Source organism: Taeniopygia guttata, chromosome Z (assembly GCF_048771995.1).
Source record: "Taeniopygia guttata chromosome Z, bTaeGut7.mat, whole genome shotgun sequence".
NCBI classification, from domain to species: domain Eukaryota; kingdom Metazoa; phylum Chordata; class Aves; order Passeriformes; family Estrildidae; genus Taeniopygia; species Taeniopygia guttata.
Window position 1 is genome coordinate 68,555,388 of NC_133063.1, and position 12,085 is coordinate 68,567,472.

Here is a 12,085-nt window from a genome sequence, read left to right on the forward strand (position 1 = left end):
GAACTTCATATGGTTGGTAATTTTCCAGTCCTCTAATTTGTCGAGGTCTCTCTGCAGTCCCTCTCCGCTTTTGAGAGAGTCACTAGCTCCTCCAGTTTTTTTATTGTCTGTGAACTTGGTTAGTATACCTTTAAGTCCTGCATCCAGGTCATTTGTAAAGCTATGTGGGCTGAATGTATATTTTCCATATTAATTTACATGGAAGTTTTTAAGGGAACGTAAGGAGTTGGTAATAACAATTTTAAGAGGCAAAACTACATGGTTTGAAAGTAGTAAGACAGTAAGATTGTAGTTAAATATTAATAGCTAAGAAATAATTCAAATTGTTAATGTAAAAAATTGTTTTAATTTTTTGTAAACTGTTTCTTTATAAAAGAAAAATCTGAAAAGGAAGTTTGGCAGTCAGAGTTATTTGTCTTTCTATCAAAATTTCAGGTCTTACATAGTCAGATAAAGAGGAAAAGGTAGTCTGTATTTTCCTTACTGTAGTGATACCTGTGCCACTGCATTCCCTTTTAAAGTTGTGTGCATGTAATCAGAATTCAGGAGTCTGCAATACCCAACAAAAAAATGTGTTTGGGTGTCTTAGTGTCTTAGGTGTGTAAAAGCATGTATTTTATTTATTTGAAGTAAGCAACAAGAAAGATCAGTTCCATGAGCATCTCTTCTATAGTCACTTTGCAGGTTAGACATGTGGTTGACACAGGATCTGAAATGGCACTGTGGAGCTAAATACGCTGTTCAGAGAGAAGGTGTGTAGAAGTGCACTTTGTTCCTGTGGCATTTAGAGGCTTCACATAGTAAAAAAATTTGGAAAATACTCAGAATAAAATTAGTGTGTTTATGGGATCTGTACAATTCTTGTCATTTCATAAGAATGCTTCAATAAGTTACTTCTCTGGAAAAGAAATGGTTCTCTTTATAAAGTAAAGAAAACATTAAAAGAGCATGATTTTTAATGTAAAAATGCCTGTCAAGTGGAAGGCCAAATGGTTATCAAAACGCCAGTTGTGCTAATACAGTTAATCTCCTTGAAGTGAAAATGGCAATCTACTAGAATTGGGTGTATAAATTACTGATTTTACACTGAGTAGCTTGAATGTTTTTTTCAAGGACTCTCTTAGTTATAATTTCAAAGCTTTTACACTGAATGGCTTTGATGTTTCTTCCAAGGACTCTTCTAGTTATAATTTGGAAAGTTTAGGATAGTCATCCACAATTCACAGGACAGCAGTGCTCTGGTTTTTCTAAACTGGAAATTTTAGGCCTTGAGTGTGCCAACGTTCAAGTTCTTTGTTTAGGTTTAAGTAGTGGTAGCATTATTTTTAGCATTTAGGCCTTATTGAGGACAATGAACATAAAATTATTCGTTATATAAAAATAATTTAGATGTCTCTAAGAAACACAGGTTTTAGAAAGATATGGGAAGATAGACAAGGAGGTTTCCCAGGTGTAAATATAGTTTCAGTAGTATCTTCAGAAAAAAGTGTCAGTTTGTATTTCTGATATCTCAGATTAACTGAGATTGTCTTTAATTTTCCTCCCCAAGCACTTTTATGTCAGAAACCAGCTATTATAAAATACTATCTTAATGTTCAATTTTTGTGTTAGACAAAGAAATATAGTCATTGGGGGAAAAATACAAAATTTCAGCACTGACTTCATGTTCTTAATAGCATTAAAAATGATGTCTCTTAACTTCACTCACGTTCTCGGCTAAATAATAGAAATAGGGAATTCTGTTTCATTTATCCTGTTTGAGCTGTATCTTGGTGCAGGTATCTGGTTGTCATGTTAGGACAAACCAAGCCACATGTTTGGCTTGAATGAGACTTTTTGAAATTAATTCAAATTGAATGGGTTGTTCTTTAATAGGTAAGATATGGAAGTCTGCTATGAAAAACTGCAGGCTGCATGGCCGATTCACTGTTGTCTGAAACAACGAAGAACAGGGAAAACACCCATGTATTTATAGTTGCTTCTTGAGCGTTGTTGGACCTGCAGACTGAAGACCACTTCTTGCTTTCTGCTTTTCACTAAGTTTAGAAATCAGATAGTGCACAAGGCAAGGTGATGAAGAAAAGTTGTAAGATGCACTTCCTGAGTTATTATTTTAGAAATGCTCATGTTTGAGAAGTGCCAAGATGAGAGAAGATTCAGCATAGTCAATGGTGCCATCACTAAGCCTCAGTTTTTAAATTGGGCTGGGTTTGAGTTGTCCCTCTGGAGAGAGAATACCTCTGAATTAATGCATTTTGGCTGAGGTTGTAAAAGGATATGTCTAGTTGGCATCATGTGTTAAGTGCAGAATCATGTACACAAGGGAGACATTTGCACATAATTGAGAACTGTTTTTTATGAAGTTTTAGTGGCCAAAGCAGTAGCCGCATATGATGCTACAGCCAATTCTGATGCCAGTCTATTTACATAATTTTTTTCAAATACAAAAGTGAAATGTGGCCATCTGGTTGTTTTCTCTGCTTAGCAGCTGATTACTGAGTATTAAGTACTGTATGACTCGTCAAAAGGCCAATTTGAAATGCCTATTCATATTACCTGATTTGAGTGCTTAAGGCAATGCAGGTGCAATTCATGGTACCATCGAAAGCCAGGTCAATATGTGGACAATAGAGATGGATGCTTCCCCAGGAGGATTGTAAAACACCTCACTGATGAATCTACAGTAGATACAGGAATATATCCTCTGTCTCAGTGTCTGAGCTATTGTTCAGCATACTTGAATGATTATTTAAATTTCAGCTGAAAGTCTTAATATCCTCTTCTAGCACTTCACCTAAGCTTATCTGATATTTTTGTGTTTTGCTTTTGTCTGGTACAGCAATAAGATCAGAAAAAAACTCAGGGGTTCAAGCGTGTTTGCTTTCTGGCTCGATGTAAACAAGCTTTTCTCTGAATTTATTAATTCTCCTTTGATTCTCTGTTTCTTATACCAAATTTTAAATTTTCTTCTGATATTCAGGGTAAAAACTAGTGTAATTTTAGTTACTCTTTTTAGTTACGTATTAGTAAAACCTTATGGGGACAGCAGTGTTCTTGTGATCTGCTTCTTGTCACTTGGCTATGTGTTGTCTTAGTTCCTTCTGTGAAAACTAGTTATGAATTAGTGAATATGATTGGAAATGAACAATTGAGTGTAGCTTATCTTTACAGCAGCATTTTAGAAGTATTTAGGAATACTATGAAAGGGAGATATCTGGGAAAGACTTTATTTAAAGTTTCAAGAGTTATTAGAGAGGTGGGCATTGACACAGTTCACTTAATGATTTGCCTTTAAAACTTTTTTATCCTTTGCCAATTGCCATTGCAGCGCATGGATATGGATCGTCGCAGAGAGGATGCCAGAAACCCTAAACGTAAACCTCGCTTGATGGAGGAGGATGAATTACCATCCTGGATTATTAAGGATGATGCTGAAGTTGAAAGGCTTACATGTGAAGAAGAGGAAGAGAAAATATTTGGAAGAGGATCCCGTCAGCGCAGGGATGTGGACTACAGTGATGCTCTCACAGAGAAACAGTGGCTGCGGGTAGGTGGTTGGTTGGTTGGTTTTTTTTCACACTTGAAATTTACTCATTTGTGGTGGGTTTTTCTTCTCAATTTGGAGACTGCACCAGGGAGAGCACAATTTTAGACCTAAAATATCCTCATTATCCTGGTTCTGCTACTGTGTTGAAGATATGAGTAAGTTTGGATCTGCACTGCAGAAGCTTAAGTCAGTGTTACTAAGTACTGAGTCAGGACTGTGATAGCATTCTATTGGAACTTTTCTTATTTGCATGGATCTTACATCCTCAAGTACTTTTGTAAGTGCTGTCTTTCAGATGCATGAAGAATTCTTCAATATTCATGAAAACCATTAGTCAGTGTATATTAGAGCTTTCTGTGCCACACAAGCTTATTGTATTTTTAAATGCCTGTATTTAATCCTTTTAAGAATTCAGAAATTTTCACTTAAATTTTCTTTCTCTCAGGCTATTTAATTTCCACGTATTTATTAGCTCCACTGAGATCAGAACATTTGATAAATTATTTAAGAATTTAAGACCTGAAAGCAAAGATTCTACACTAAACTAACATCAAATCTGTGATTTTGTCTCTTGCTGTTCTTTGAAGTCTACAATCCATTAATAATAATGCATGTGTCTTTTCAGTGTGGTAGCAAGAGGATGGTAAAAAGGTGAGGAATGATTGTTGGAAAGCCTTTTCAAAAATTTGATAATAGTATGATTTCCATACTTGTAAATGAAATGTTATAAGTGTAAAACTAATTTATGTGGTTTGATAGAGTAAGTTTTGTTTTAAAAGCTTGTCTGTTTAGTTACAGACAATAGCAACAAAAATACAGTGTAGGTTTTGTGTATAATTCTCTAAAGATAGGTAAAAATCTTACCTACTTGGTTTAAAATAGGGTATTGGGGAGGCTGCATGGTGCAGTACTGTACTAAGAGCTAATCCAGACCTGTTGCTTAGGGGAGAAAAGACCTGAATTATTCACCAGCTGTGAATTTAAGCAAGTCTTTGAAACTACAGAGGTTTGATACCTGACATTTTCAAGCAGTCAGTGGAGAAGAAATATCTAAAAACATAAGCTCCTGTTTGGATTCTTGAAGATTTTAAGCTACTTCTTTTAATGATGGAACACTGACTCTGGCAACACAGAAGTTAATTTTGGCTTTGTTTTGAGTGCTTTATTGTCAAAAATAGCGGGCCTAAAAGAAATCCTCTGATCCCGGTCATACTGCAGGCAGAATCATCCAGTCCTATGTCATTTATAATAGGAATTCAGGGTCTGACTTCTTGTCATTTCTGAGCAGTGAACTTAGAAGTCTACAGTGGATTGTTTTTAACTGTTTCGCTTTTTATTGCATTTTATTTGAATTTTCCTGTTGGATTTTAAGCTAATTACATAATCCTAATAACTCTGTTCATGCAGAGTAGCCTGATACCACTCTTTTCCAAAATATGTTTTATGTCTTAGGAGAGTTGTCTCCCAGTTGAGTAAATTCGAAAGGTTAACAACCACACTTATGCAGTCTTTTCCCATAGTTCCTGTTTTCTGAATCTCTTGATTGTTTTCATTGGCTTCACATAGTTGTTCTACATTTGTCTGATATTGTTCTACAAGTTTGATCAAAAGCTAGACATGAGAATTCCAGATGCAGCATCATTTGAATAAGGAGGAGCTCTTTTGTATAACTTTTGTGGTACTTATACCTCACACTTCAGTAGTTCATTTTCTATCGTGGAGGGTGTTGTCTCACGTTAAATTTTTGATCCAGTCAAAGACCGTAATCCTTTTCTGTGGTTCTACTTCCTTGCCAGCTTTTCAAAACTATGTTTCATATAGTTGATCTTTCCTTCCTATGAGGATTTAGCATATACCCTTGTTGAATAATATTCAAATTTTATTCACCAAAACTTACTTCCAATTTTAAGCCTGTCTTTGGGTGAACTTATGGTCAACTTGGTGTTCTCTTGAGATTTAGTAGGCATACCTTCTATTTCATCTTTCTAAAGTGGTGGACCATTTGATAAAAAACTATGAAGGGCTACTCTGAAAACAATTTCTTAATAAGTCCCCATATGCTTGGTAGTAATTGTTTTCATTGTTTGCTTCTGAGACTGTATTGTGAGGCCAAGTTAGAAAGCTTGCTAGGCAAGATGGTACATATGCTACATATACTACACCTTTTTTACCATGCCTTGTTATTCTATTGAGAGAAATTATTCTCGCTTCTCTCTGTTGAGTAATTAAGCATGTTTTCAAATTCATTAAATTGCCTTAGGATAGACTGCTTCATAGTGCATTGTAATTCCTCCTATAATTCTACTGTAAACATAGTTTAACATGCTTTCAGGTGTACTTGAGGATGTGGTGAGACAAGTAGAAGTGTGAGAACTGCTAATGCTTTTTGGTCTCTTCAGTGGCATTACATTTATAATGTAACACTGCTTGTTCACATTCAGAATAAAACTACTTCATTGGGTAGATAATGAAATGTAAGTTATGTAAGTTGTCTGGATTTTAAAAAATTGTAATATTTTTCTTGTGTGTGAAACAGAAACTTGGGTGTGACAAACTGTTGTCACACCCATTGTGCTCTCAGCAGCAATGTCATTTTTATGTCTTTGAGAATATGTCTGATTTTACTGTAATGACATGTCTAGAAGATGTCATAATAATAGTGTACAACATATTCAAGGAAATACTTAACTGTGTAAACATTAAAAAAGGTGGTAGATGCCATTTTCCAAAGGTAACCATGGGCCTATTTTGATTACAGTATTACAGAAAGAGATTTATTTACCAGCAGCAAGGGGACGCCCCTCACTTTTCTTCTCTTGCTGTAGCTGCTGTTGCAGTTTTGTAGCTATCTTCTCATAGAGTTTCCTGAACAAAACCTTGCATTTCTGATCAGTAAGTTGGTTTCATAATATTGGTGATTAGTACTGAGGTGTCTCTTCTATGTCTTGGGGAGTTGGCTAGATCTTTTTCAAGATGTTTTGCCTCATTCAGCAGCCACAGCTCTTGATTGTGGAATAGGTGCTGACTCTTTTTAAGTTAGACCTTGAACTCTCTGTTGATACATGCCAGCACTGGATAGTGTAGTTCTAATCCTGGCAGATCCCAACAGGACCTCAAGGACAGTGTACCTTGAGGTCTGTATGCATGGCTGTACACTAACCAAGTATGTCAAGCTCCTTCTTGCAAGGAGATAAGTAATTGACAAAAGCAAGGGACAAAATAATGACAGAAGCCAAACCTGTGATCCTAGGCAGTATTTAGTGAGATTGTGCTGATGCCCAGAGCAGCCTGTAATTCATTGACAGTCTCCCAGGAAAACTCTTAAGACAGAAACAGGCTTCATCACTAGCTGTCGCTGCAGCCCGCTGTATTTATAAGCGTTGGCATGACAACCATATTTCCTTAAAAAAAAAAAAATCTGGAAGGAGGAGTTACTTCCTGATCTACAAAGCATTTATATTCTGGGACTATTACATGCTCTAGCAGATTCTGTCCTGCACCACTTCTAACAGAACTGCAAAATACTTAGCTGGTTCCCATGGCATATTACTTTTGAGAGGGGTCATCTACTAAGAATTTGGTTGCCTGAGACAGGCTTCAAGAAACAGAGAGTTTATTTGAGTAGGTAAAAGACCCTTAAGATTGTTGCATCTGGTTTCAGCTTCTCATGCAATTTAATTGCTGGCTACGTGACATAAATAAAGTCGTAGTCTCTAGTTGTCCTTGTTAATTTGAAATAGCTTTATATGTTGGCCAGGGAAACATACCTGAGTACAAAATAAACAGCATCTCATTTATGTCAGGCAGAAATGTAAAAGTCATGCTTGTTTTGCTGATCTAAAAATTGTAAGTGAAATTCATGCATTTGGTTTGTAAATAGTCACTCTTACTTAAAGAAAATCAGTGTTGGCTTTCACTCATACAGAATATCTATTGAGTACTGTTTAACATAGTCACAACAAATTTTGTTTATGTTTACTAAAGATATGTGATATAATAAATCAAACTACCTAGCAGGAAAATTTTGGGCATGTTTTTAACTGTTTCCTCATCAACTGGAACTTTAACTTTTTCATGTTACACAGTCTCTAATAGTCTGTTAAAAGGTTTGATAGCAAAGATAGTAAATTTAGGTCAATTTGTATCAGTACTAGGAAGGTATTTTAAGACATAGTTTTGTAAACTAGGGTAGTGGAATTTGATTTTACACTAGTGTTTTGCTAATGGTTACGGTCAGAGACAGACACCAAGTTAAGGGATAGTGTAATTTACTATAAATGAAAACTGCAAAGAATCACAGAAGGATAAGTAAGCAATGCACCTAATCATTACTACAAAAAATGCCTATAGGGATTAAGAAAGGTTACAATTACCCTACTTCACCTTTTATCCAGATCTACATACCAGCCCAGGGAAGGTGTCACAATGAAGGACTGGAGAATGATGCCCAGTAGCTGGGAAGTCCTGCAGTGCATCCACCTTTGCAGGCAACGAGGCTTCTGATTTCGCTGTGAGAGTAGCCCAGCTTTTATATTAAGCAAAATTGCTATTACTTCTAATACAGAAATGTCAGGTTTTATCCTCCTATTGGGCTTCTCCCAAAGCCTGGCCAGGGCTCAAGGAGGAACCAAGGGAGTTGTCTTTGATCCTCCGCCCACAAACAAGGCCAGATGTGGCCTTGTCCTGTTTCTAAATACGGAAATGTAAATACTTGTTTCACCAATGAGCAGGTACATATATCATATTGCTAGTAATGCTTCACTGATTAACATGGAACTTTTGGTTGGAGGGGTCACTGGAGGTCAGCTTTGGCATAGGTCCTGTTGTTTAGGCCTTACTAAATTAAGTACTGAAATACCTGTGTGTAGAATTAGCATTGCAGCCTGTAGTTGTTTTAGTGTGTATTGGAAGCTGAAATTCATAGAAGAAGGGGAAAAAAGAAAGATTTTATCCAGCGGATAGTTTATCTGCATAGTTCATGCATGTAATACCCCTGCACCCCTGATTTTCTCTCTTCATTTCTACTCTGTAACATTTCTGGTTGCAATCGCACAGTTTCCTGAGTTGCTGCTAAACCTGTTTAACAATCAAGTAAGTGAGTATTTGCACAGGACATTGGAAGAAAATTGCATTTTGATCTAAACCCTGCTCTGTAGTATTGAATTGCAGATGCAATTGAATTTCTTAAGCTGTACGGGAAAACAAGTCACATGTTAAAGACTGTTACTGGAAGATTAAAAAGTCCACCATCCTAAGGTGTTGTCTATGACCAGTGACCAGCAGAATGCTCCAGGTACTATTTTGTAGAATTCAGTGTGAGGCTGATAAGTTTTTTGCATGTGGGAGCAACTTTTTAAAAGGTTATAGAATTGGACATGGCTTCAAGTCCTCATTGAGCGGTTTTTGTCTTTGGTATACTTACTATCTATCTTTCATGTCCTTTTCATTAAATTCAATTCAGAATCTACTTAAGAAAAGGAAAAAAGGCTACTTTCACATTGCAGTGAAATTAAGACTAGTGAAGCAGAAAGGGTATTTTCTTGGTTTTTCATGAGTGAGAGTGAATTTAAATGCATGTACCTGATAGTTTTGGTTTGCTATTTTGGCCGGATGCCTTTGTTAGTTTCTAAGGGAAAGAGCCTGATCACATGTGGTGACTTTCTCAGAAATTCTTTTGTCTTTTCTCAGAATGTGGAATCAGAGTCAAGAGTATTAATTTTGGAAACTGAAAAAGTACTTTGAAATGCTTCTTAAATACTTCCGAGATATTCTCCATAAAGAAATTTTTATTGTTGGGTTTGGGGGTTTGTTTTGTTTTGTTTTGTTTTTGTTTTTGGTTTTGTTTTTTTTGTGAGAAAGACTTCAAGTCAGGAAATCTGAACAGCTGTTTACAAGGAGTACCAGTAAAACAGTGCTATATTTTCATAGGATTCTTTTTATTTTAGTCTGTGATTTTGACTATACAGTGTTACATGTAAAGTACCATAACACATGTGCCTTCAAGTGAAATTGTACATCAATTCTCCTCTAGAAAACCTTAAATAGTAATGCCAAGTAAGTACTTATTTTTAAAAAATGTGGGGAGTACTGGTAGCATTAGAATAAAATAAACTTAATTTTCTTTGAAATAGCTGTATCCTCTCACATACCAAGTTTATATAGGCTGAACTTGTGAGTTTAAAATCTGGGTTTCGTGTTTTATTATATTACTGTTTCAAGTGTGACATTTTTCATAAGAAGAATTAGTCCCTGTGGTTAAGATGCCAGAAATGCTCCTTATGTCGAAGGTCAAAATTCCGATCAGCTGCCTGAAGGAGATTGAGGGGAGAACTCATTGTAGTTACAACTTCCTCGTAAGGGGAACAGGAGAGGCAGGCACTGATCTCTTCTCTGTGATGACCAGTTGTCATTTTCTCTCGGGGCTCTGAAGAGTCAGGGTGACCCTGAGAGATCGTAAAGAGTCTTTCTTCCCTAGCCCAATGCAGCCAAAAAAGGAGCCAGGAATGCTTCCCATTGCGTTTTCAAGGTTGTTTATTTTTCTTATCTATAACATTCTCTCACTAACCTGCTGAGGTCTGTCTAGAAAGGAAGCCATGGCAGGATGCCCTCGAGCCTTGGGCAGCTCCCACATTATATACTCAAAACTACGTATGTATGTTTACAATTTCTTTACCAATTTCTATCATCTGTGTCAGACTGTGAATCTCTACCTCAAACCAATTGATAAGTGCCACCGCCACACCAAGACATGGAGGACAACACAAAGGAGAAGAAGGCTAGGACACGCCCAAATTCCTCCATCTTGTACCCCCTTGAACCCCATTCTAAAAATCCTGAATTTCTACTTTTCCACCCTGTGTTAGTTCAAATATCACATTACTAAAACCCTTGCAGCTTGTAATTCCTCATCCAGAGTTGGCAGTTTTCCACAGGCTAAAATTGAAGCCACAGATGTTTTTGACTTCTTGCCAAGGTCTCCAAGACCCCTGCCAGGGTCTCAAGACAGCCAGGGCAGCCAGAAGGATGTCCTGGAGTCCGACAACCAGTGACAGAGAATGGCCTGAAGTTGTGTCAGGAGAGGTTTAGATTGGGTATTAGGAAAAGGTTCTTCACACCAAAGGTATTTGCATACTGGAAGAGGCTCCCCAGGAAAGTGGTTACCAAGCCTGACAGAGTTCAAGCAGCATTTTTAGAGCACTCTCAGGCACATGGTGTGATTCTTCTGGGGCTCCTGTGCAGGGCCAGGAGTTGAACTCTTCCTATTCAGGATATTCTATGACTCTTAAAACTGAAACAAAACCAACCATTAAGTAACTCACAAATCCCACACAAACAGAAGTCTGTATTGAAAGTCTAAAGCATTGTTGCTTGGGGCATATGACAATGGAACAAGAAGCAGCAAACATTTTAATATTTGGGTCCACTGCATTATTATGTTCTCTGACATGACTTAAAAGTAACAATGATAGGTGGTGTGGTAGCTAACCTTCTGTCACATATCAGTTTTTTTAATAAAGACATTAGAAAAATTTGCATTTGCAACATGGGTAAGTTACCCATATCTTTAAAATTGTATATTGTGGCCAAAGTATTTCTTCTCTGTAAAAAGGTTCATATTCTGCCTTGTAGAGGCAAATTGTAAGACCTTTATTGTAAAAGGCCATCTTCTGAAGGTAGAACTGAATAGGTGATGAAAGGTTTTATGCTCATGTTTTTTATGCAGTATGCATACAGGCAAAATAACTCTTCTGATGGACTGGTATATGTGTGCAGAGCTCTGCTTCTTCTATAGAAACTACTTCTGTAGCAACTTAAATGATAGCAATTTGTCTTTTCTTGTAAGTAAACAAGTATGGAAATACTAATGTAGCAGATATGGAAGAACACGGAGGTTTCAGTCTGAATTTCTCAAAAACTATTCAGCCAATGCTTAGGCATGTCGTGACTGGCAATTAGCTTCCTGAGTCATCCTGAAGTACCCTGCTTGATGAGTACAGTAGTTTACTTACTTATTCTAGTCTTAAAAAAAAAATCCTACAAAAACTTGTGAGTAACCACAACCATGTAATTTTGTCCCATACTCTGAAATTGGCATGTTTAGCAAGTTAGAGAGCATGGTTCCATGGCTATTCATTATGTATTATTTTCAGAGGCATCTAACATTTTTAGCTGGGTTTCAAATGCAGAACTGAGGATTGTTGTTACTTACAGCCTTTTTTTAGTTTTTTTTGTATATGCACCTATACTAAACTATACGATGCATTATTTTGTTCAGAAACTTCATATGCTCTTAAGTCATTGACTTTATCAAGAATTCTTTATATTGTTTGTAGGTAATAGTTTGTGCTCATCATACTGTGATTTGCAATGCAGCTTATTATGAAAGAACAAAAAAGCGTTCTAGACAGATACTGATGAAGTTAGATTTTTACTTCTAGTATTTAATACACATATTAAAGGGTCAGGCTCTCCTGTGAGTCCTGGCATGGTCATATGACTGCACCTTCAGAGCATCCTGAAGACATGGAACTCACTGCA

General features: G+C 36.7%; 1 protein-coding gene across 10 annotated transcripts in view; it reads left to right on the top strand.

Moving 5' to 3' along the window:
• SMARCA2 (SWI/SNF related BAF chromatin remodeling complex subunit ATPase 2) overlaps positions 1–12,085 on the top strand; it is a 116,875-nt gene that overhangs the window by 74,293 nt on the left and 30,497 nt on the right. For all 10 annotated transcript variants that reach the window (XM_072922456.1, XM_030258815.4, XM_072922460.1 and 7 more), the window contains one exon: positions 3,329–3,547. In XM_072922456.1, the coding sequence (XP_072778557.1) occupies positions 3,329–3,547 (219 nt within the window). The remainder of the gene's footprint in view (positions 1–3,328; positions 3,548–12,085) is intronic.